Source organism: Panicum virgatum, chromosome 5K, assembly GCF_016808335.1.
Source record: "Panicum virgatum strain AP13 chromosome 5K, P.virgatum_v5, whole genome shotgun sequence".
Classification (NCBI taxonomy): domain Eukaryota; kingdom Viridiplantae; phylum Streptophyta; class Magnoliopsida; order Poales; family Poaceae; genus Panicum; species Panicum virgatum.
This window is the reverse complement of record NC_053140.1, coordinates 37,653,285-37,675,346: the sequence shown is the minus strand read 5'-3', so window position 1 is coordinate 37,675,346 and position 22,062 is coordinate 37,653,285. Positions and strand designations below refer to the sequence as shown.

Genomic DNA, 22,062 nt, shown 5'->3' with positions numbered 1-22,062 from the left:
GCGTTTTTAGGGTGATTTGAGTACCCCGATTAGGGTGTCCCTAATCGTGGTCCCCGACACCATCGTCGGTTCAACCGGTGATACTAAACTGCCCGCCTAAAAAACTAGCCGTTACGTGTACGGGCAATCAACCGATGCTGCGTCGGTTTAACCGGTGAGTGTAGTTGTCCTGTGAACTCTGAAAAACCAACTCTCTGGACAACTGCACCGACGTTCACCAAGATCCAATCGTCGGGAGGAAGTATCTTGTGCTTAGGAGGAAGAATGCTTGTTATATCTCACTATCTATTTGTCTTTATGCCTCTTTATCAAACTTTATGCAAGAAGCATATCGAATAATGTTTAAGTAGCTGCATATTTTGTATTTGAAATGCTTTGTACTACTACCAAGATGGATCCTTCAAATGCCTCTTTATCTAACTAGCATGGCGGTATGGGACTAAGGGCTGTTTGGATCCAGAGGCTGAACTTTAATCTCTGTCACATCAAAGAGAATTTTACTATTTTGAAGTATCAAAAAATTCCAATTATAAAAATAATTGCAGAACTTTAGGACTAAATTGGGAGATGAATCTAATAATGTATATGAATTCATAATTAAATGATAGTTACCATAGGATCACTATTATAAATTATGAATTAATTTGACTCATTAGATTCATTTCGCAAGATAGCACTTATCGCTACTTACTAAAAAGAGGGGTCACTTTTTTTCCTTCGTCATCCCACCCCTTGTACGTCGCCTGTCGTACGTCGCGTGGCCCCTGCGATCGTCGTTCCGCCAAACAAGGTTCATCGTGGGGCATGCGATCGTCGTTCCGCCGAAAAGGTCATCGCCTTCCGTCTGATTGGATCGCCGCAACTCCCACCATCCCACCACACGGCCCACCGCACCGCCCAGCCGCGGGGCCGCCATCCGCGCCGCGCCTCCCGCCGCCCCACAGCACCGCGGTGCCCCCGCCGTGGTCGGTGGATCCATCGTCCCCGACACGCGCTGTGGCTCCTCCGTCCCGCCGCGCCGTCACTCTGCGCCGACCACGAATCACCCGACGAGTCCCCCGCACCATTGCACATCCAAGCCTGCCCGCCGGAGCTCGATCCCATCTTGGCCGCCGCTCCATTCCCTGCTGCTTTTGAGTACTCCTGCCTCGCTTCCTCTCTAACCGTCCGCCGATGCTCACCACCATGCATCCCGCCGCTGGCGTGTGTGCAGCGGAAACGTTCCATGCGGACCACCTCCAGCAATGAATGGGCGATTCCCCCATCGAAGCAGAGGAGTAGGCCTCGTGCCTTTCCGTCGGCGTCCTCACTGGTTAGTCCTTTTTGGGGCGGTTTAGAGGCGACCGGCGAGATGGCATCGCAGTTGGAGCAATAGTGGGTCCATCTCTAGAGGACACCACCCCTCTGCTAGGTGACCAGGACCTCGTATAGTTGGATCCAGGGGCGCCATGCGTGCTGCTCCATTCAACAGGAGCCACGCCCATTAGCTGTTTCACAGATGACTTCAATCGCAATCGCGAGGTCACGGTGAGATGTAGAGACAGTTCCTTGCTGTGAATTGCACTTGCCAAATACTCTGCTCACCATTTGTTTGGCAAAATGCCTCACTGGACCGTCAAGTTGGATGCTGCTGCAACTTGTTTATTTCGGTCCCAGGAGCAAAATTTGTCTACTATTGCATCCCTGAAGGCCTGAACACGATGTGTACCAATTTGGGCCGGGAGGAAGTATCTTGTGCTTAGGAGGAAGAATGCTTGTTATATCTCACTATCTATTTGTCTTTATGCCTCTTTATCAAACTTTATGCAAGAAGCATATCCAATAATGTTTAAGTAGCTGCATATTTTGTATTTGAAATGCTTTGTACTACTACCAAGATGGATCCTTCAAATAACATCATTTAATAGGATTTCCATCCTTCTTTCTTGCAGATTCATACAGGTACCATGTCGCAAATGGATGACAATGAGTCTGCTGATTTATATCTTCAAGCACTACTCAGCTATATAGATTCATGACCAATGGTAAATATATTTCTATCTTCCAATCCTTCTGATGATTTATATCTTCAAGCACTACTCAACTATAAATCCATAAATTCTGCAGTTCATGTTCTTTAATGAGTCTTTCATGTTTTTTTGTTCTATTTCCATCTATCCACTTAATTTTTGCACTTTTGCACGAAGAAAAGTTCCATTCAATTCTATCCACTCAAATTCCTGCAGTTCTCCTGGCCAATCTTATTTTCTGGTGTGCATAGTGCATGCATGCAAAAGTTTCTGGATAAAAACTTTCCGGCCAATCCAATTGAGATGATGTGCTTTCTTTCAGAAGTTTCTGGTTAAATCTTTCTAGGGCACCCAATTAATATGAAGCGACTCCACCACTGTTTTGTGTTAAACTCTAAAATTATTATAGATCAAAGCACCTTGTTACATATTCCTGTAATTGATTGCATAAGCACGCTCCTTTAGTCCTTGAGTTTGATCATCTGATCAGAGAGTTGCTGGCACCGGCGTTTGCACGGCGACTGACACCGTCCTGAGCTGCACCAACCTGAGCGCCCTTTCCATCTGCGGGCGATCAACATCGGTCCGTGGGCTGGGTTTAATCTAGAACAGATCAGTCATCAAACATCGATCTACATGTACGTGGTTATGATGTGGTCTTTAGTTATCCTGTTCAGTGCATGCTACCATATCAATTTGCAGTAGACATAATTCAGTTTCAGGATTCAGGGATTCATTTTTTGGCAGGAATTGCATTCAGTACTTTGTTCATGTTTTTTGAAGAACCTACTTTGTTCATGTCGTTACATGTAACTTCAGTAGGAAGATGCCTTCATTGTTTTAAAAAATACACTATTTTCATGTATTAGTGCATAGATATGCATTTGTTTGAAAGATAGAGTTTGAGTTGGCATATGCTGCTTCTTTGTTTCTCTCTACTGTCAGCAAATGAACTTTGTGTTCCAGCAATTTATAATCCCCACCCCTAGCTGCGGCACATTAGGGTACCTCAGGATAGCGGAAGGTGACAGCGCTAATGAGGACCACGCCTTCACTTACAATCTCGCGCATCGCCGCCACTAAGCGTTTGCAGGGCTTTTATGAGTACAAGATATCCATCTTCCGTGCATGCATTTGGATAATTAGTGAAAAAGGAAAACAATGGATAGAGAAATCTAACATTGGATAATTAGTGAAAAAGGAAAACAATACATAGTAAATAGTTCTTAGAATGTATGTACTACTTGAACACAGTTGAAATTTTTGATATTGTTATGATTCATGTTGTTCTATTTTAAGAGTATTTGTCCATCCTTTCTCAATTCGGATGGCTGGATATGCGGACACCAATCTTATACACCTTGTCGTGGCTAGATAAGTAGATATAGAATCTATTGCTCAGAAGTTACCTGGCCTCAACTGGATCAATTATATTATTTTAACAACTTCTACGCTACTATCTGCCATTGGTATACCAGGATTTCCTGTAACTGAGACGGTTCACCCCCTGCGGTTATGCAGTTATGCAATCTCTGCTAGCTGGCATAATGTTTCCAAAAGCAATCAAGGTTACTTATACTAGAAAGGTAAAACAATTGATGCCGCAAATTGATTGTAAGTTTTTTTACTGTGCTGGATTAACCTCATGGTTTTTCCATGCTTCATGTATGCGTTAAAAGTTTTTTGGGTTGCATGTGGATATCAATGAGCAAGAAAATATCACGTGTCGCACATAGGTTGTGTATTGCTGTGAAATTTTTTTTCTATCCGTAGCAACACACGGGCATAGACCTAGTCTGTCAAAAAAATTATAAATATATTTATTTAATATTTTTAAATAGTAAGATTCTTTTTATTTGACAGGGCTAAACCAAACAAAACAGGGTCTAAAATAAATGGCGGGGGCACGGCTGCAATGTACTATGCTGCATGCAGGGGCACCAGCAAGGCGGTTGGGCCTGCTGCAAGGCACTGTAGCTATTCAGCCCATCAAGGGAGTGCCAACGTAAGTGTTGCTGCTATGGTTCAGCCAATTCTAGCGTTTTTTCTTTTCCAGTTCTTTCTTCTTTTCTGTCGCAAAAATATTTCTTAAGAACATATTTATTCATCGATTCATGAATCAAATAATTTATCTTGAAAATGTAGATGATGAGTCATTCAATTTTATTTTCGCACTATGGTGTTATACCTATGTACGTACAATTTGCCTATATATGACATACCATACTGTTGACATGTACATTTAAAATGGTTATATACGTTGTTGTTCCCGATTAAAATTATTGATTTCTGACCGTTATCAACATCCTCCCGATCGAAATATTTCATTTCTGACAACTCGTATATCTGCTTTCATTTTTCCAATCCGTTTTCCCGTTCCCATTTTTGAATAAAAAATATGGAAACGAAAATGGTTAGAGAGTTTTCCCGACCGTTTTCATCCCTAGCTGGGGTGGGGCGGGGTCGAGGATCGTGTATCCAAAAGTTACTCGTTCTCTCCGTCCTAAAAAAACATATTATTCTAGAAATTCTAGAACAAATTAATATGGAAATAAAATAACCATATTTGCCTTTGTTTATTACTCATATTTGGTATTAATTGATTCTTGAATGCACATGCAATTTCTAAATAGAATAAGATGAGTTTTCTTTAACTAATTTTGAATCCTAGAATGATTTGTTTTTAGGACGAAGAGAGTATATGTTGTGATATGTTGGTTCTTATTTTAGCCGCACTATGAAAATATAATTGTAATACCAGAATACACGCCCACAAACTCACAACCATACGGATACATATACATACCCATACGCGCAAGCTAGACCTAGAAACTGTACACACATCAGGCCAGTCTCAGTGGAAGTTTTACGGACACAAATATCTAGACTGAAAACTAAATAACCGTGCCATATGAGTTTCATGGTGATGAAACTCTCCTCACATCCTATGAAACTTCATTCTTCTCATTTCTTGCCATGTCAGCAAAATTGATGATATTTAATGTCATGAAACTCTCCATAAAATCCTCACTGAGACTGGCCTCATGCGTGCATCTGAAGATCGATGAAGTTGTACCATAGTAGGCTGTGGGCCCATGGCAATATCATTGTACCATCGTGCACGTCGTCCAGGACAAGTAGAAATATATTTAGATCTCGTTCGGTTATATGAAATTTATTCCGTACTAGAAATGATAGGTATAAAAAGAGATTCATGATAGATGTAAGAAAAAAAATCAGAATTTATTACAGATTGGAAACTAACTGCAACAAAATAGACTCAATCCATAAGTTGAGAGACGTGGAATCAATTATGGTCTTTTGTTGTACCTATTATAAATCTATTTTATTAAAATTAGTTTTTGACTCAGAATAAATTCCAATCTTTTATTGTATCTATTATAAATATTTTGTTGTACTTATTATTTCCGGTCTAGAACAGATCTCGTGTAACCGAACAAGGTTACCTGGGATAATCCCCCATGAGACACCCAAAGCTCAATTCCAGGAATCCGGGCCGATATACGCCGCACCCAGCTGCAACCACACCCACACGCGAACTAGCCTTGCTTCTCGTGACGTGTTGGTTCCTGAGTTAGGGCCGCACACTTGTGCAGTAGGCAAAGGCTTTTCTGTGAGCAGCCGGAAGACCTGGGCTCGAAATCCAGTTGCTACCCAGTTGTGTGCTAACCTCCTTAGAAACTAGAAATGGTCGCGGCGTTGCCGCGTATGGCCAGTGTTTGGACTATATTTTCAGATTTTCAGACTGCTCTCATCATTTCTAATCTTTTATCTTTACTGATTGCATGATTTCTGATAAGCCAACTTTAGGTGTTACAACCATGCTTTGTATATTTAAGAGTATTAAAAAACATGATTCTCCACAGTGCCATCATTTAGAGTAGACCTGATTCAGAAATCTTAACCATATGTATGGAGTAGATCAAATGATTGAAATAGAGAAATATTATATTTGTGATAGGATTCATTGCATGAAAAAAATATTAATACCATATACGAACATGGGACAGAGAAATCAAGCTTTGTAAAGTAATTTCAATTATAGAAATATCTCCTGAATGCTTGTATCTGGACAAATATGTCCAAGATATATCTTGGTGACATACGTCCAATATAAATAAGATAAAATGGCATGATCTACATATTATCAATCTGAAACATATGATTGACCATTTTGATTTTTATGACATATTCTACTTACATCCATTACCCATCAAGTTCATTGGTGGGGTACAATTGCAAGAAGGTAGATTCTGAATAAGTCTCTGAACGTCCACTGAAAAGAGCATATCTTCATAATAGGGTCTGCAATATCTGACATTGCAGGTTAACAACCAGAAAGTCCAAACATTTTGTCAGAGCAAAGCATTTGAATTAGCAGCTTAGGAAGAAAAATACAATGATCTTCGTTGAGATATTGGAAATTAACTTCAACAGTGATGATGCACCTATTCAAATGTGATAACACTAACAGGAATAGATATGTAAGCCGCGAAAGTACCTCCAGGAAAGTTGTTCAATAGCACTTATGGTCCATGGGAAGTTTAATTTACACACACACACACACACACACTTTTATGTGTTACCTTCTCATGATCGCAAGTATCCCAACCTGAATGAAAATGAAACAGATATCAATCAAAATAATACAGCTAGTTACAGTACTTGGTTATTCTGGTAGAGGTCCTGATTTCAAGTTCCACCTCACACAGCTACTGCTCCTGTCCTCCAAAGTTGACAGTAGAATTATATGAATTGTGAACTAATTTAAGAACACATTGCGAAGTGCATTTGAGCTATGTATTATGAATTTATGATTGTTGGAGGCCCAACTTGTGGAAATTGCACGAAAAGCAAAGACAATGAGGTCTGTTACCACATCAAGAGCTCTTCTCCTATATATAGAAGAACTTGAGCTTCAGCCATCGATATCATGGCATCACCTTACACAAAATTGTATAGCGGTTTGATTGCCGCCAATATATCAAATTGAACATAATCATATATTATCAATGGGAGACATGAGAAGTATGCTAATACCAGGATATGTCCAGGATATGTCTGAAACACACATTAGTTTAATCTGCGTCAAAAGTTAAATTCATGTCTGAGAATTTTTACCTTAGGCAAGGATACTAACCTTCTTTCATCAGTGAGATTTCCTTGTCAGGTGCATATATGGACAATTGCATTCTTGCTTCTCAGCATGTTCAGAATCTGTCATGTGGATTTTCAGTGTTGACTAATTTGAAGTCCGAACTGTATTTAAAAAGATGGATGATACATGTCAAAGCACCAGGCAACAAATCTTGTGCCATTATTTAACTACGGTACAGATAAAGACAAAGCTGTTGACAACACACGCTCTTCGACGCAACTCAGAAAAAACTTGCGCTAGGATAGTTAAATTGTAATATATAGAAAAGTGGAATAATGGTAGTCACAATGCACAAAAGCTACAATAACATAACAGATAGTATCATACAATCCCTCAAGAGAGCCAATTTAAATCACACCACATCTGAATCAAACATCTGCATATGAGAACTCCACCCCAGACCAAACCACAAAGGTTATGGTTTCAGTATGGACACCTGCAGATGAGAGAAGCAGCTGCTGGATAACAGTGTCAAACGGCACTTCCTGTCGGTAGGTCTTGACCTAGCATTACAGAAACAAGGAAAACATATGAGCTAGCATTACAGAAACATATAACTAAAATACCATGATCTAATCTAAATAATGGTTAAGCCTGAGGAAGACCAAGCACTTGTCAAAGTAAATGATATGCAATTGTAGGAATGTTAAATGGCATCTTATAAAATTGCTTACACTGGTTAAAAGAAACTGTGAAAAGAGATTTCAAACAGCAATAACAAACTGAGTCATAGCATCATTTGAAAAGAATTGACTGCTTCACTCACGCCGCAGAAGCCTCAAATCAAACAAGTTACTTCAAAACAATAATACATTGGATGTGATATCTAGTTACTCAGTGGCGGCAATAGGTTTATTGGTTCGATTCTGCTAGCAAGCATCCTCAATGTCTTCAGAAGAGGGACCTTGTTTGTCCTTATCACAACAAACCCCTCCATCCAATACAAACAACATAAATCTAATCTGGCAAATAAACTGAATATAAGAGAGATCTCAGATGGCTCAGTTTAGTGGGATAATCGGCATACAGATCAATCTCAATTTTCAAAGATAGACATGTGATTTGGTCTGTTGAGCTTGAATATTTCCAAGTCATCACAGCCATCTGATTCAAATTTCCATCTAACCACAAAAGCAACAATAAAAGTACCAACAAGCAAATGTGCAGCAAAGTACATGCATGATTATTCAACCTCAGATCGTCCTAGTTCATGAAAATATCAACAGATCAGGCAAATATTTACCTATTCTGCAAGCATCAGGTCATCAAAGGCCAAGGTCCACTAAAAGAATAATAATAACATAAAGACAGGAATGAAAGACAAAACAAAACGTGTCAGATTGAAGTATTATCAGCACCATTTTGGAAGGAATCAGATAGGGATAACTGTACGTATTTTACTTGTGTTATCATCATTCACGCATCAAATTAAATCATCGAGCACATGGTGTGCATGGTTCATGAATGAGGCATGCTCGACTGCACATGGAGCTCCGCCGCGGCCGCCGCCCGCCGGGTCCGCAGTATTCACCGCCGCCGGATCCGCCTGTGCCGCGCCCGTCCCACTGCGGATCCGCCACCTACGGCCGCCGCCGCCCACGAACGGGGCCGCCGCCAACTGCACACGGAGCTCCGCCGCGCCTGCCGCCTGCGGCCGCAGCATCCGCCGCTGCCGGATCAGCCTGGGCCGCGCACGTCCCACAGCGGATCCGCCACCTGCGGCCGCCGCCGCCCGCGAATGGGGCCGCCAAGAAGCGGCCACCACCAAGTGCGTCGAGGGAGGGAGGCGCCGGGACGTCGCGGCCAGCCGAAGGCGAGAGGCGGGGCGGAGCTGGAGGCGAGAGGCGAAGGGCAGAGGCCGGCGGGCTCTCGAGGCGGCGGCAGCGATGTTGAGGAGGAGGAAGGGAAGAGGAAGAGGGAAAAGGAGAGAGGACTGCGGTATGATTTCGTAAGAGACTGAGGGCTTTTTGAAAAATGACTGGGATTTGCCCGATCTGGACCGTCCGCCTGGCCGATCCGACAGCCGGGAACGGCCGGCGACGTGGCACGCTGACATCGCACCTTTTGGTGCACGAATCGTAGTATAGAGATAACAGTGCAGAGGATTCCGCATCCACACCATTGAAGCAAGATTACGCGTGAGGTTCCTGCCTGTTCCGGGCCAAGGAAAAATTTCTCGTTGGAAAAAAAATCTGAGAAAATCGATAGGGTAACCGGTTCGATATAAATTCTTGGTAATTTTGAACCCGTATTTACCCTTTACCTTCTAGGCCACATGTTTTTTCATTTCTAAGTATTGTGATGTCTTGTTTTTCATATTAGATTGTTTGGAGATAATCTAAACATAGTGTAGCATTCATTTACAATTACCGAACAACAATCTCAACCTGGGTACACCATATTATATTGCTTTTGGAGATAATTGTAAATGAATGCTACACTATGTTCTACACTATGTTTTCATATTAGCTTTGATGCAGCTCATCAAAGATTTGGTTGGCTCTGTTTATTTGGTCAATCTGGGTATTCAGATCCACATCACTGTCCTGAAAAATGCATCCACTAAGTCGTCCATTGCAGAAAGCAAAGTCAAGCTACTAGCCGCATATTAACATGTTAATCCTCAAAACCGCATTACAAATCTCTCATTTCCCCAACCCAACAAACAAATCAAAGAATCATTGTGCACCTGCTTGCTACCAAAACTGTGCACCTATATCTGCCATCAAAATGTGCCCGCAATCTGGTGCAGGGAGGTGCAGGTCCCCACGACGGCGACGCACACTCCGACCGCCAGTATGCCGACGATCGCCGCGACCTCGGCGCGGCGGACGCCTCCTCTGGGCACGTAGATCCTGAGGTAGCTCAGGCACGGGAACAGGACGGCCACCGTGATGTTGAGCGAGGACCCGATGAAGGACATGAGGTAGCCGAAGAAGGGCACCGTGCACACCGCCACCACCGTGCTAGCGAGCACGGCGGTGCTTGTCGGTACCTCAGGACTGGGGTACCCCCTCTTGCTATGTCAAGACTCGTGTAGTTATCCGTAACTACGCCCTAAGGAGCTGAGCAGCCGGATCCCTAGGGTCCGGCTCCATCTCACCGGACCAACAGCCCCGGACCCGCTTCCCGCTCGGGACAGATCCGGTGTGACCACGTGTCCTGGAGAAGAAAACGCTCAGGGCCAAAACGGCCGGGGGGCCCCGGACCCCCATATACTATCCGGACCCCTCTCTGGGAGGGAACAGACACCCCGCCTGGGGGGTCCGGAGCCGCCACGTGTCCGCAGACGCAGATACGCGCGCGGCTACCAAGCTTCCTCGGGAAGACTTGGCCACCTACCGCATTCAATGCGGGAGACGTTAAGAGCGCTCTGCCACAGCAGAACCCGAGGAGACTTTCGCCAGGCTGTACTGTTGACCGCGCGTTACCAAGGTACACTGTGCAGCCGCTGGCGCCACTCACACCGCGCACGTCAGTCTGCTACACTAGTTAGACACAACAACTCGGCGACGGAGTATCATAACGCCTACGCGGTAGACCCAACAGTCTACGCCGCAACCTACACTGCCTCAACGGGCCTCTCACAGATGGGACGGGAGAAGACTCCCCTCGGTCAGAGCATCTACAAGGCGATGAAGCGTATCTGGCAAGAGAGGCTGCACCACTGTAGCTCCATTAGTGCCTATAGTATACATCCATGTTGGACCCACCTGTCGGGGCCCAACACCTGTGTACGCGCCCTCCTTGCTCTATAAAAGGGAGGCGCCCGTTGGAGAAAAGGTCAAGCAAAAATAAAGACTTGGCGCCAGAGGATAGACCCATTCATTCCTAGTGCAATATACCACACAGTGGATGTAGGGTATTACGCTCCGGCGGCCTGAACCACTTAAAATCCGTGTGTTCTTGCGTTCTTGCCCGGAAGCTAGATCGGCCTAATAGCTTAGCACTTCCCCGACTACTCCCCCTCGTGGAAAAGGCGGGTGCGTTCCGCCACCCGGCTGTGGGTGCCCCCAAAAGCTCCACGACATTTGGCGCCGTCCGTGGGGACGTGCAAGCATTGGCTAGATCTCCAAGCTTCTAAGGCTGAGCTCATCCTCTGCAACAGTGGCGAGAAGATGAAAAGAGGCATGGCGGCACCTACGCCACATGTCACTGCGCTGAGGCACCAGCGCCCTCGGTGCGGCGGTGCACGGCAGCGACGCCTGCTGTGCGTCGCCACTGCGACGCCTCAGAGCCGGCACGGTGGTGCGCGGGGGCGACACCTATTGCGTGTCGCCCTGCGCCATCTCAGTGTCGGCTCAAGGCTTTCTCTCAAGCAACCGCCAGGGATCCCCGGCGGTGGCGTGATGTTGGCTCAAGGCTTTCTCTCAACACGAAGCCTGGAGCCAACCACTGTCGCCCGGGGGAAGTTGACCGTCGACTCCTTCCTCCCCAGGACCGAGTCTCTCTCGGTGCTGCTGCAGGCAGGACTCCGCCACTAGGCGCGGGGGCCAAACGCCAGCACCAAGATCGAGCCGGCGAACGACCACCCTTCTACACGCTCCGTGCTCATCCAAACGAGCACCCAGCTCGAGATGAGCGGTCATCGGGCCGGCTTCCGACGGCAGACGGCGACAGCTGGCAACGGCAGGGCCACTCCCATTCAAAGCCAAAGAATTTGTTCCTATGCCATATGAGCGTAGGACAATTCTTGTGCTGGGAGGAGCTTTGCAAGCTCCCGAGGTGATGCCGGATGATGCTGTACAAGCACGTCCAGGGCACCATCGCCCCAACGACTCAGGAGAGCCCCCAAGATGGCAGCTCCACTACGGCCAGCAACGTGCACGCCTTATGGGGCGACGGCTGTAGGTTATCACTAGATAGGTTTGAGTGTGTTTCTCCTTTGTAATGATTTGGTGCCTACGTGTGGTCCAGAGCGGTAAAGGTCCGCCCTTGTAAACCCGATCTCTGGCTTCATCGCACAAACAGGCGACACCAGCAAGTGGTCCAGAGCGGTAGAGGTCCGCCCTCGTAATCCCGACCTCTGATGTACACAACGAGTCAAGCAATAAAGGAGATTTGCTTTCTCAGTCCTATCTTTACTTTAACCTAATAGCACTTGTTCGTTCAACCTGCGTGTTTCTTTCTCCCGCACGGAGTTTTTTCTTTAGTGGCTAACAATCCAAATTGAGTTGCTAGCTTGTGGTCAGGTTGGGACACCCATTCTAGCTGGAAGGCAGTTCGGACCCCTAGGGACCTGCTCAGGAGAAGTGGTGCCCGTATCCTGAGGTAGAGAAGTTCTGCGTAGCTTAGCCTGGTAATGTACCCTAAGCCTACGTACTTCGCAGCCCTGTTACGAGTCCCCTAGTATCCGAGTCTGCTATCCGTAGAGGTCCCGGGCTCCTTTCTAGTATAAGGCCTGGTTTCCTACACCTTGCTACAAGACCCGGTGACGTAATTCATGGGATCGTCAGCAACGCTCCAAGTCCACTCCGGTGGCCCGCTCCGGCGGAGACCGCTCGCCACGGTCGCTCCAAGTCTACTCCGGTGGCCCGCTCCGGCGAAGACCGCTCGCCACGGTCGCTCCAAGTACACTCCGGTGGCCCGCCCCGCGCGGAGACCGCTCGCCACGGTCGCTCCAAGTCCACTCCGGTGGCCCGCCCCGGCGGAGACCGCTCGCCACGGTCGTTCCAAGTCCACTCCGGTGGCCCGCTCCGGTGGAGACCGCTCGCCACGGTCGCCTGAAGCCGGGTCCGGGGAAGTAGTGCTTGCTCCTTGGGCAGTTCGAGGTCCGCTTAGCTCGGTTTCGTACCCTAAGCCTGCACCTTCGCCGCCCTATGGAGAGCACTCTAGTACCTGAACCTGGCGACAAGTGCTACGGCCTTGAAGGGGTCCGGAGCACCCGCTCTCGACATGGGCACGCCAACGCAATCTGCATTGCGTCATGATAATGGCCCACCTGCGGGTTCGTACCTCTCCCGAGGTGGGCCCGGGGGCTACTGTCGGTACCTCAGGACTGGGGTACCACCTCTTGCTATGTCAAGACTCGTGTAGTTATCCGTAACTACGCCCTAAGGAGCTGAGCAGCCGGATCCCTGGGGTCCGGCTCCATCTCACCGGACCAACAGCCCCGGACCCGCTTCCCGCTCGGGACAGGTCCGGTGTCACCACGTGTCCTGGAGAAGAAAGCGCTCAGGGCCAAAACGGCCGGGGGCCCCGGACCCCCCACGGGGTCCCGGACCCCCATATACTATCCGGACCCCTCTCCGGGAGGGAACAGAAACCCCGCCTGGGGGGTCCGGAGCCGCCACGTGTCCGCAGACGCAGATACGCGCGCGGCTGCCAAGCTTCCTCGGGAAGACTGGCCACCTACCGCATTCAATGCGGGAGACGTTAAGAGCGCTCTGCCACAGCAGAACCCGAGGAGACTTTCGCCAGGCTGTACTGTTGACCGCACGTTACCAAGGTACACTGTGCAGCCGCTGGTGCCACTCACGCCGCGCACATCAGTCTGCTACACCAGTTAGACACCACAACTCGGCGACGGAGTATCATAATGCCTACGCGGTAGACCCAACAGTCTACGCCGCAACCTACACTGCCTCAACGGGCGTCTCACAGATAGGACATGAGAAGACTCCCCTCGGTCAGAGCATCTACAAGGCGATGAAGCGTATCTGGCAAGAGAGGCTGCACCACTGTAGCTCCATTAGTGCCTATAGTATACATCCATGTTGGACCCACCTGTCGGGGCCCAACACCTGTGTACGCGCCCTCCTTGCTCTATAAAAGGGAGGTGCCCGTTAGAGAAAAGGTCAAGCAAAAAGAAAGACTTGGCGCCAGAAGATAGACCAATTCATTCCTAGTGCAATACACCACACAGTGGATGTAGGGTATTACGCTCCGGCAGCCCGAACCACTTAAAATCCGTGTGTTCTTGCGTTCTTGCCCGGAAGCTAGATCGGCCTAATAGCTTAGCACTTCCCCGACTACTCCCCCTCGGGGAAAAGGCAGGTGCGTTCCGCCACCCGGCTGTGGGTGCCCCCAAAAGCTCCACGACAAATCTGCGTTGCGATTCATGAGCGAATCAAGAACATCGATCGGTGGGCGCGTACCTGAGATCATGTTGCTGAGGTTGAGGCAGCTCCGGGAGAAGGAGGCGCCCTTGTCGCGACGGAGGAGGTGCTGCGCCTCCATGCTCGCGGCATCCTCGCCGCCGTCCTTGCCCGGAGCGAGGAGGGGCTCGTCGAGAGGGCTCCCCTGCCCTGCCATTGTTGCCGGCGTGCACGCCTTGCTGGAGACGGCAAGATCAGGTTCCCATAGGGCAGATAGAATTTTTCCTTCGAATCTAGAAGAACACAGCAACAGATTGAAGAGGAGAGTCCGGCCGGCTTGGAGGTTGCCCCCTGTAGATTTTGCACGCAGGGCCACCGTTTAAGCACTAACGCGCATGTGTAAAATCAGTCGTAATCCCGTTTAATAAGCGGAGGTGGGTACCATCGGCTGTAAGTAGTTTTTAATTTAGCTTCACCACGTTTTATCCCTTCAATTAGCCCTTAATCCAGAACACCTTGCTAGCAGGTGTTTCTTTTCTTTTGAGAATTTTTGCTAGCAAGATTTGTGAACTTGAAATAGAAAGTCGTAATGGGTGGTGGAAATTTGTCGGTCACCATGAAAAATGCCATCCAGTAGCAGTGTTCTCCAATCTCTAAATAGAGAATCGAAATTGAAGATGTATAAATTTGGACCATTCTGTATATCTCCTTGTCAATTGATTAAGATTTGGTTTTCCTTGAGTCACCCTATCATAGTCATTGGATCTAAATCCAACTGTCCAGATTTACCTTCTCTCTTATCTTTTTCTCTCCTCCCACATCCGCTCATCTTCCTCGCAAATCGTCTTCTTTGCACCTTCTACGCGACCCTCCGCTGCCTCTGCCTCCCTCTCAACTCCGGCGGCATCCCTCTTCCACGGTCCAACACTAACCCATTTAGCTGAGACGCCCCCGCCGCATTCACCCCCCGCCCCCCCTCACCCAGATCCTCGACCGCCCGGCTTCAGCGGCGCCCTCACCGCCTCCGCTCAACTATCGTCTCTCCTGCCTCCACTGCCGGCCGGTGAGCCGCCTGAAGCTCCCTCTACAAGGCACCGAGGGTTGCCCCAAACCCCCATAACCTATCCTTAAACCATCATCTTCATTCAATTTTTAGTATACATCTTGGTTATTGATGGATAAGTAAGATTTCAATCGATTGATGAGTAAATATGATATTATAAATCATAATAAGCTTTACTGCTCCCATTTTTTATTCTCCAGAGTTGATCAATCACCCCTCCAATCCGAGCACTCACTTTGAAAATTGTTGTGCATCTTTGTGGACATTTCCCTTCTAATGAAACGAGTCAGGTTAGCGTGTACTGTTGGAAAATTCTCCACATGATAGGGGCAAATGAGGAGAGTAAATGTTCATTGTAAGCAGCCCCACATGTAAGGGAGATATAGCCTAAGATGTGGACCAACCTTGAGTACATTTAGCACATAGTGAAGGACCGGACAGGCGACCATAAAATTTCTCTGAGAGAACAAGGACTATGTCCCGAATTCAACCCGACACACCTTTCTTCTAACTGCCAAGGTGACATAAGACAACTCGTGACGAGCTCACCCTAGGAACGGTTAGAAAAAAAACTCGACGCAAAACGGAAGCACGCGAAAAGCTATCTACTTGCACAACACAAAGCGGAAGCACAGAATAATCAGAGCACCGAAAAAGCTTTTCCAAACTGATTCGTAAAAGAGCTTTTTTCAAAGAGCATGCAATGATTTAACAATAATTAGCAAAGCTCAAAACAGGTGGAAGCAAAGCTTGACTAAATAGCTAATTAAGAGTCTCACCAAAATGATTAGAACTAATCGCTACAAAAGAGTTCTCTTAATTGAACATGCAAAGACTAACAAAGATTATCCAGCACAAAAAGCTAAAACAAGCAAGGACTAACGGAATAAGCAAGATCAAGTACTAAATAACACAAGCTAATTAACTAGACCAATCAGAGAGCATGAATTAAATAGCTTGAGCAAAAACAATGCAAACCTAGCCTTGATTTCCTTTTGTCCTCGTGCTGCTTGAACTGTGAGCATGCGTCTGACTTCTGTGCCTGCCGCCAGGGAACGACCGGCCTGCTGCCGTGGCCTGCCGGCCTGCTAGCGCACTCATTGGGCTGCCTGCTGCCGCAGGCCTTGGGCTGCCTGCCCCGTGCAGCCTCTCGTGCTGTGCGCTGCGTGCTGTGCCGAGCGCTCCGCGTCCCTCGAGCCGGCCCCGCATGTACAAATTTATCCATCTTTTTACTGGAGCTCCGAACGACACGCCACCTTCACGACTTCGCTTCGTCTCGACACAAGCTTCGCGATGACGTCACGTGCCCTCCGCCCAAACCGGTCAAACCCGTCTCCTCCGGTTTTGAGGTCAAACCGGTCAAATCCTCTCGCACACTACCGCACGACGTAACTGACTCCCCAGTTTTGAGGTCAAACCGGTCAAACCGCCGATGTCGAAGCGTGTCCGACATCCCGCCGAGTCTTGACGCCTTCAAGTCGTCCGCGCGCGCCTGCCGCACGGGCCGCCTACTTGGCTCGCCATCGTCCTCGCCGACTTGGCCGACATCGTCTTCATCACCATGTACTCTTGCTCTTCCGTGCACCGTGTGGACCGTCCATGGCTCCGCACGGCCTCCTCGGGTCTCTCAGTTCAGGCCTACTCGTATTCACTTTTCACCTTCTTGGTCCCTCGGCATGAACCTTTCGCTTCTCCAAGCCTACTCGCGTCTATCCTTCACCACAGTCCTTCAGCATGATTCTTTCGCCTGACCTTCACCACGCGCCGTCGACCGCCATGCCGCATTCTACACCTGTACATCACTAGCCAAGAGATACATCAAATCCACACGATATTGTCAATCACTCATCATCCAAAGGTGACCACCATTGGTCCTCACATAGTGTGCTGGCTTACAAGAGAATAAAGAAGCCTATGGAGGGAGAGAGAGATATTTCAGAACAGAGCCTCCAAAAGGAGAAGAGAAGAGAGGGAAGAAGGAGATTGGAGAGATCTTGCAAGGGAGTAAGAGGGAATCGTCCTCAAGGTTGTGAAGCTTCAGATCCACGTCCTTGTGCCTCCAATCAGCTATTCCACCATCCTTGGTTAGATCCTTCTATATTCGAGTTTGCAGCCCTAAATTTTATTGTTGTCCAAGACAATGAAATCTTGATGTATGTGAGCCTCTAGTGTTATCTAGAGAGGATAATGTTATAATCCCACAAGCATATAGTGAAAGAAGATTTGGCTGATTTGGTCCCGTAATTTTTCCTCTGATTTAGGGGTTTTCCACTTTAAATTTTGGTGTCTCTGATGCTACTGCGATTTTCTCTACAATATGCGTGATGCATATGTTGCCCTGTGTGAATAGGTTGATATCTTGGGCTGATTTCCGCTGCCACTGACCTGCTGCGTTAGTGTTGTTTTCCCAACATGTACAACTATACACCCTATGTTTGGGTAGAGGCAGTTTACGGTTTTGCGTTGCTTGTGCAGCCAAATACGAGCCCGTATCATGAGCATAACCTGAACAGCGCAGTGTACTATTAGTATGGAGCAGAACTGAATAACCAATACAATCTCAGCCAATGTAATTACAAGTTGTCAAAAATATTAGATTTCAAGTCAGCACATATACTCTGTTTTGTCAGTTGTACAACAGGAAATCATCTTAGAAAGTGCCTATAATTTGCCGCACGGAAGTGTAGGTGCCGGTGACGGCTACGAACACTCCGATGATCAGGATGCCGGTGATCGCCGCGATCTCGATGCGGCGAATCCCCTTGGCCTTGTAGATCTTAAGGAAGCAGAGGCTGGGGAATATGACTGTCGCCATGACGCTGAGGAACGATCCGATGAACGACATGAGGTAGCCGAAGAACGGCACCGTCGAGGCCACCACCGCCGTGCTGACAACCACCACGGTGCTGATGGCCACCCTCGCCGGCCCGCTGCCGGACGGCACCGAGAACTTTTCCTCGATCGCCGCCGTTATTGGTGCGGCCAGCAGCGCGTACTTGGCCAGCGGGTTGATCAGCGTCATCAGGATGGCGACCTTGGTGTAGAGCTTTCCCGAGGGCAGGTTCAGCGTGACCTGCGACTGCACGTCGTCGCCGTAGATCATGTAGCCCAGCATCGCTGTGAGTCCGTAGTTGACGCTGCAGAGCACGGAGGAGATGAGCAGCACCTTGGAGAAGTGCTTGTTGTTCCTCATGGAGGAGTAGATCGTCGGGAAGACGGCGTGGCCGGTGAAGCAGACGAAGTAGAGGCCCAGCGAGGTCGGCAGGCCGCTCAGGTTGAGGACGCTGGTGCTGTTCCGGTGGAACCCGGTCCCGGCGAGGCCGGCCCAGACCAGCGACACCGTGAGGACCGCCGACGAGACGAGCCCGACCGCCGACACGTAGGCGAGCACGCCGAGGTTCTTGAGCCATGTGGTGGGCAGCACGACGGAGGCGGCGAGCGCGATGAACAGCTGCTTCCCTTGCAGCCGGTAGCCGAGGAGGTCCACGGTGGCGCCGGGGAAGAGCTTGTCGAGGTTGTCGCCCTCGAGGACGAGGAAGCTGATGGCGACGAGGTAGAGCTCGACGTACATGAAGGCGGCGACGGCCCTCCGGCCGGCGGACCCGAAGGCGAAGGCGCCGATGTCGGGGTAGCTGGCGACGGCGGCGGGGTCGGCGCGCATGCAGCGCTCGATGAGCGTGCCGGTGTAGTAGCAGATGGCGCCGACGAGGGCGAAGAGCGCGAGGCTGAGCCACCCGCCCTGCGCCACCGCGTACGGCATGGAGAGGACGCCGATCCCGGACACGGCGTTGGTGAGGTTGAGGCACGTCCGGGAGAAGGACGCGCCGCCGTAGGACGGGAGCTGCGCCGCCTCGAGGTCCTCGCCTTTTCCGGGCAGGAGCGGCTCGGTGAGCGTGCTCACTGGCAGCACCGCGGCGCGAGCGTTCTTGTCCTCCATTGCTGATCGATCCGCTGGGTAGAGAGCGATGGACAGTGGAGACGGGAGAGGATGGGATGAATCTGTCAGAGCAGGGTCGTTTGTGGAGCAGCCAGAGGGAGGTCTAGCTAGGTCCCGATGATGATCGAATTTATCGAGGATCTCAAGGCTAGTTTGATGGAAGAAGCACCGAGTGTTCAGCTATATATTGAGCGCAAAAGCTAGCGTGCGTGTGGTGAATGAAACGAAGCTTCCGACGACGCCTGTAGTGATTGGCTGCGTTGCTATCGCAGTCTCGCAGTCGCAGACTCCTGCCCACGGTGCTGCATTGGGCCACGTGTCCAAGGTGAGAAACGTTACTAGCACATGCACCTGCATGTAAATCCAAACGGACAAAGGCAGCCCACCTGCTCCTTCACGTTTCACTCACAGTTCACGTGTCGAGTGAGAAGAAATATGTATAATCCAAATTCAAAACTAAAATAAAATATTCGGAAGCAAAATAAAATGTTAAAAAACAAAGTATAATTTCTGAATACAAACGGACAATATTGTTTCGAATAAGAAAAAAATCTTCTAAGAACAAACTAAAATGTTTCATAATGAGATATAAAGAACAAAAAATGTTTAAAAACATTATCTAAACGTAGTTAATCTTGATCAAGTTTTGAAGATTCTCCATGTGAGGAACATGAATATGTAATTGGAATTTTATTTTAACGTACACTTATTTTGCAACCTGTATTTTTGTTTATATGCAAATATATATGTGGAACAAAATTTGAAGTCAGCTAGTCTCAATGTGTGTTTCATGTCATTGAATTCTATGTCACATCATCAATTCTGCTAATAAAACGAGAAGAAAAGAAGGAAATTTCATGGGATGAAATAGTAGTTTCGACCCTTGAACTTACCCGATATATAGTTACCTAAATCTCAGCTAGGTACATAGCTAAACAGATGACAATCGCGCTTAGAAATCAAACACGATGTGGATAGGTTTAAGCAAATCAACAATAGTGAAGTTCCATAGTCAAATAGGATGGCCATCGCATAACCAGATTCACATGGCATCAATTTGACTAGTCCGGGACACACAAAAGCTAAAAAGTGGAAGAAACAAACTTTGGTCTGCAATACAACTTAAACCTGATGAACAATAGAAGGCTGCCACATGAGCAGCAATTACACTGATTCTGGAATTCGTTGATGAGCGAATCAACGATTTATTTAGCCATCACTAGCTGACGATTCGCGTGCTCGTTCCTTAAATAAAAAATGAAGATTCGCGTTCTCCTTCCTTCCTTTAAAAATAAAGATTCGACTGCTCGTGTCCCTGTCGCCGGGTTGTCGTACGTCCGGGAACTAGTACGACATCTTACGCGCAGAAAAAATGTGATAGCGAGCGAGACAGCTGCTCACTGCTCCCACCATCTGTATCCGATGTTTAATAAGAATAGGAATCGAATTAGCTGCTGATTGACTGACGAGGAATCATTAAAAGAAATGAAAGGGTGATGCTTGTTAAACAAAGCAGCGTCGAGCGGCGAGCCGAGCTCGCGGCGTGTCGGGTGAGCCCCCGCCGACTCATGCATTTTTTAATATTTTTTAATCCCCCCAGGGCCCAGGGCTCATGCTTGCGACCGTGACGCACTAACGTGCACGCGCGCGGAGTCGGGCGGCGTGCGTGGCCGCTGTGGAAAACGTGGGGTTACTGTGTGCCAAAATTTAAATTTAGTGATAGGTATATTTAAATTCAGTGATAGGCACACCTGATGACTAGGCATATTTTAAATGCGAAATGTTTGTAATTATGGAATGCTTAGAGCATGTTCTAGGAACCCATTTTATTCTAAGAAAGGAAAAATAACTTGCATCATGGTCACCTAGTTTCCAGCTGAATAGAAAAATATTATATGATACTTGAGAAAGTTTTTTATTTCAAAGGTGAGGGGAAATGCACCCGATGCTGAAATTACGGTTGACCGTAAATTGCAAAAGTCAAAGTCCATTCCACTCACTCTCTCTCCTCTCTCTTTCCCATTCCATTCTTCCTCCCTCTTCTCTTTCCCTCTCTCTTCCCTCCTCCCAGATCCCATCGGGCCCGATTGGTTGCGTCTGGGCGAGAGGAGCTCCATGAGGTAACCATTGCCGTTTGCTCTGAACTCGAGGCTCCCGAACCAGATCATGTATCCTGCTGGGAGCGGATCCGAGACGTCCATGGGGAATGGGTTGGATCTGCTCGCCATCCCTGGAGATCAAATGGGAACAAAAGAGAAAATGTCACGCAGCACCCCTACCTGGCGCGCCAACTGTCGGCGTCCTGACCCGGCGGTCTGGACCCAACTAGTGATGATGCCACGTGTTTCCTCGTCCCAGATGTGGATGCAAGAGGAAACACAGTAACACACGAGTTTACCCTAGTTCCGGCCGCGGGGCCGTACGTCCAGCAAGGGGGTGTGCGAGGGCACTGTATTATCTTGCACCGGAGGTGCCTATAGTAGGGGGTACAGGCGAGGTGAGAGAGGGAGGGAAGCTCCCAAGTCTCTGCTAGAGGAGAAGTTGATTGAGGCGAGTGCCAATATCGGGTGCTCAGTGGTGCTGAGTGTTGCGTTCTATCGAATGGGTCTGATCGCACGACCCCCTTAAAGGAAGCCCGCCTCCTCCTTTTATAGACACAAAGAGGGACGGTGTACATGCGCAGGGGATTGTGAAAGTCGTCTTTCCCCCGAATCGCGGGGGTGCAGTGGTTGAGCACTGTGGGAAGTACACTGTGGGGCATGGCGTCGGGCGTGGCAGTCGTCCTGGATATCGTCCTTGGTTTTGCGGAGATCGCGCCGGCGTCCTGCCAGCCCCAG

The 22,062-nt window shown here is 48.3% G+C and overlaps 1 protein-coding gene, 1 long non-coding RNA gene, 4 other non-coding genes and 1 pseudogene across 6 annotated transcripts; 1 reads left to right on the top strand and 6 right to left on the bottom strand.

The window, feature by feature from the left end:
• Positions 1-953: 953 nt before the first annotated feature.
• Positions 954-2,922, top strand: LOC120707275. Its single transcript, XR_005688901.1, has 2 exons — positions 954-2,024; positions 2,500-2,922. It is a non-coding gene; the product is annotated as an uncharacterized LOC120707275 (long non-coding RNA).
• A 4,594-nt stretch (positions 2,923-7,516) lies between these two features.
• Positions 7,517-7,707, bottom strand: LOC120710892. The gene has a single exon (XR_005690062.1). It is a non-coding gene; the product is annotated as a small nucleolar RNA Z112 (small nucleolar RNA).
• Positions 7,708-8,018: 311 nt separating this feature from the next.
• On the bottom strand, positions 8,019-8,117 carry LOC120710880. The gene has a single exon (XR_005690050.1). It is a non-coding gene; the product is annotated as a small nucleolar RNA R30/Z108 (small nucleolar RNA).
• A 66-nt stretch (positions 8,118-8,183) lies between these two features.
• Positions 8,184-8,293, bottom strand: LOC120710906. The gene has a single exon (XR_005690076.1). It is a non-coding gene; the product is annotated as a small nucleolar RNA Z107/R87 (small nucleolar RNA).
• Positions 8,294-8,378: 85 nt separating this feature from the next.
• Positions 8,379-8,461, bottom strand: LOC120710913. Its single transcript, XR_005690082.1, has one exon. It is a non-coding gene; the product is annotated as a small nucleolar RNA snoR20a (small nucleolar RNA).
• A 55-nt stretch (positions 8,462-8,516) lies between these two features.
• Positions 8,517-8,612, bottom strand: LOC120710863 (annotated as a pseudogene).
• Positions 8,613-17,808: 9,196 nt separating this feature from the next.
• LOC120707273 (amino acid transporter AVT1I-like) lies at positions 17,809-19,365 on the bottom strand. The gene has a single exon (XM_039992142.1). It carries the CDS (start codon positions 19,223-19,225, stop codon positions 17,939-17,941), a length of 1,287 nt encoding a protein of 428 aa, XP_039848076.1. The 5' UTR covers positions 19,226-19,365; the 3' UTR covers positions 17,809-17,938.
• Positions 19,366-22,062: the final 2,697 nt, after the last annotated feature.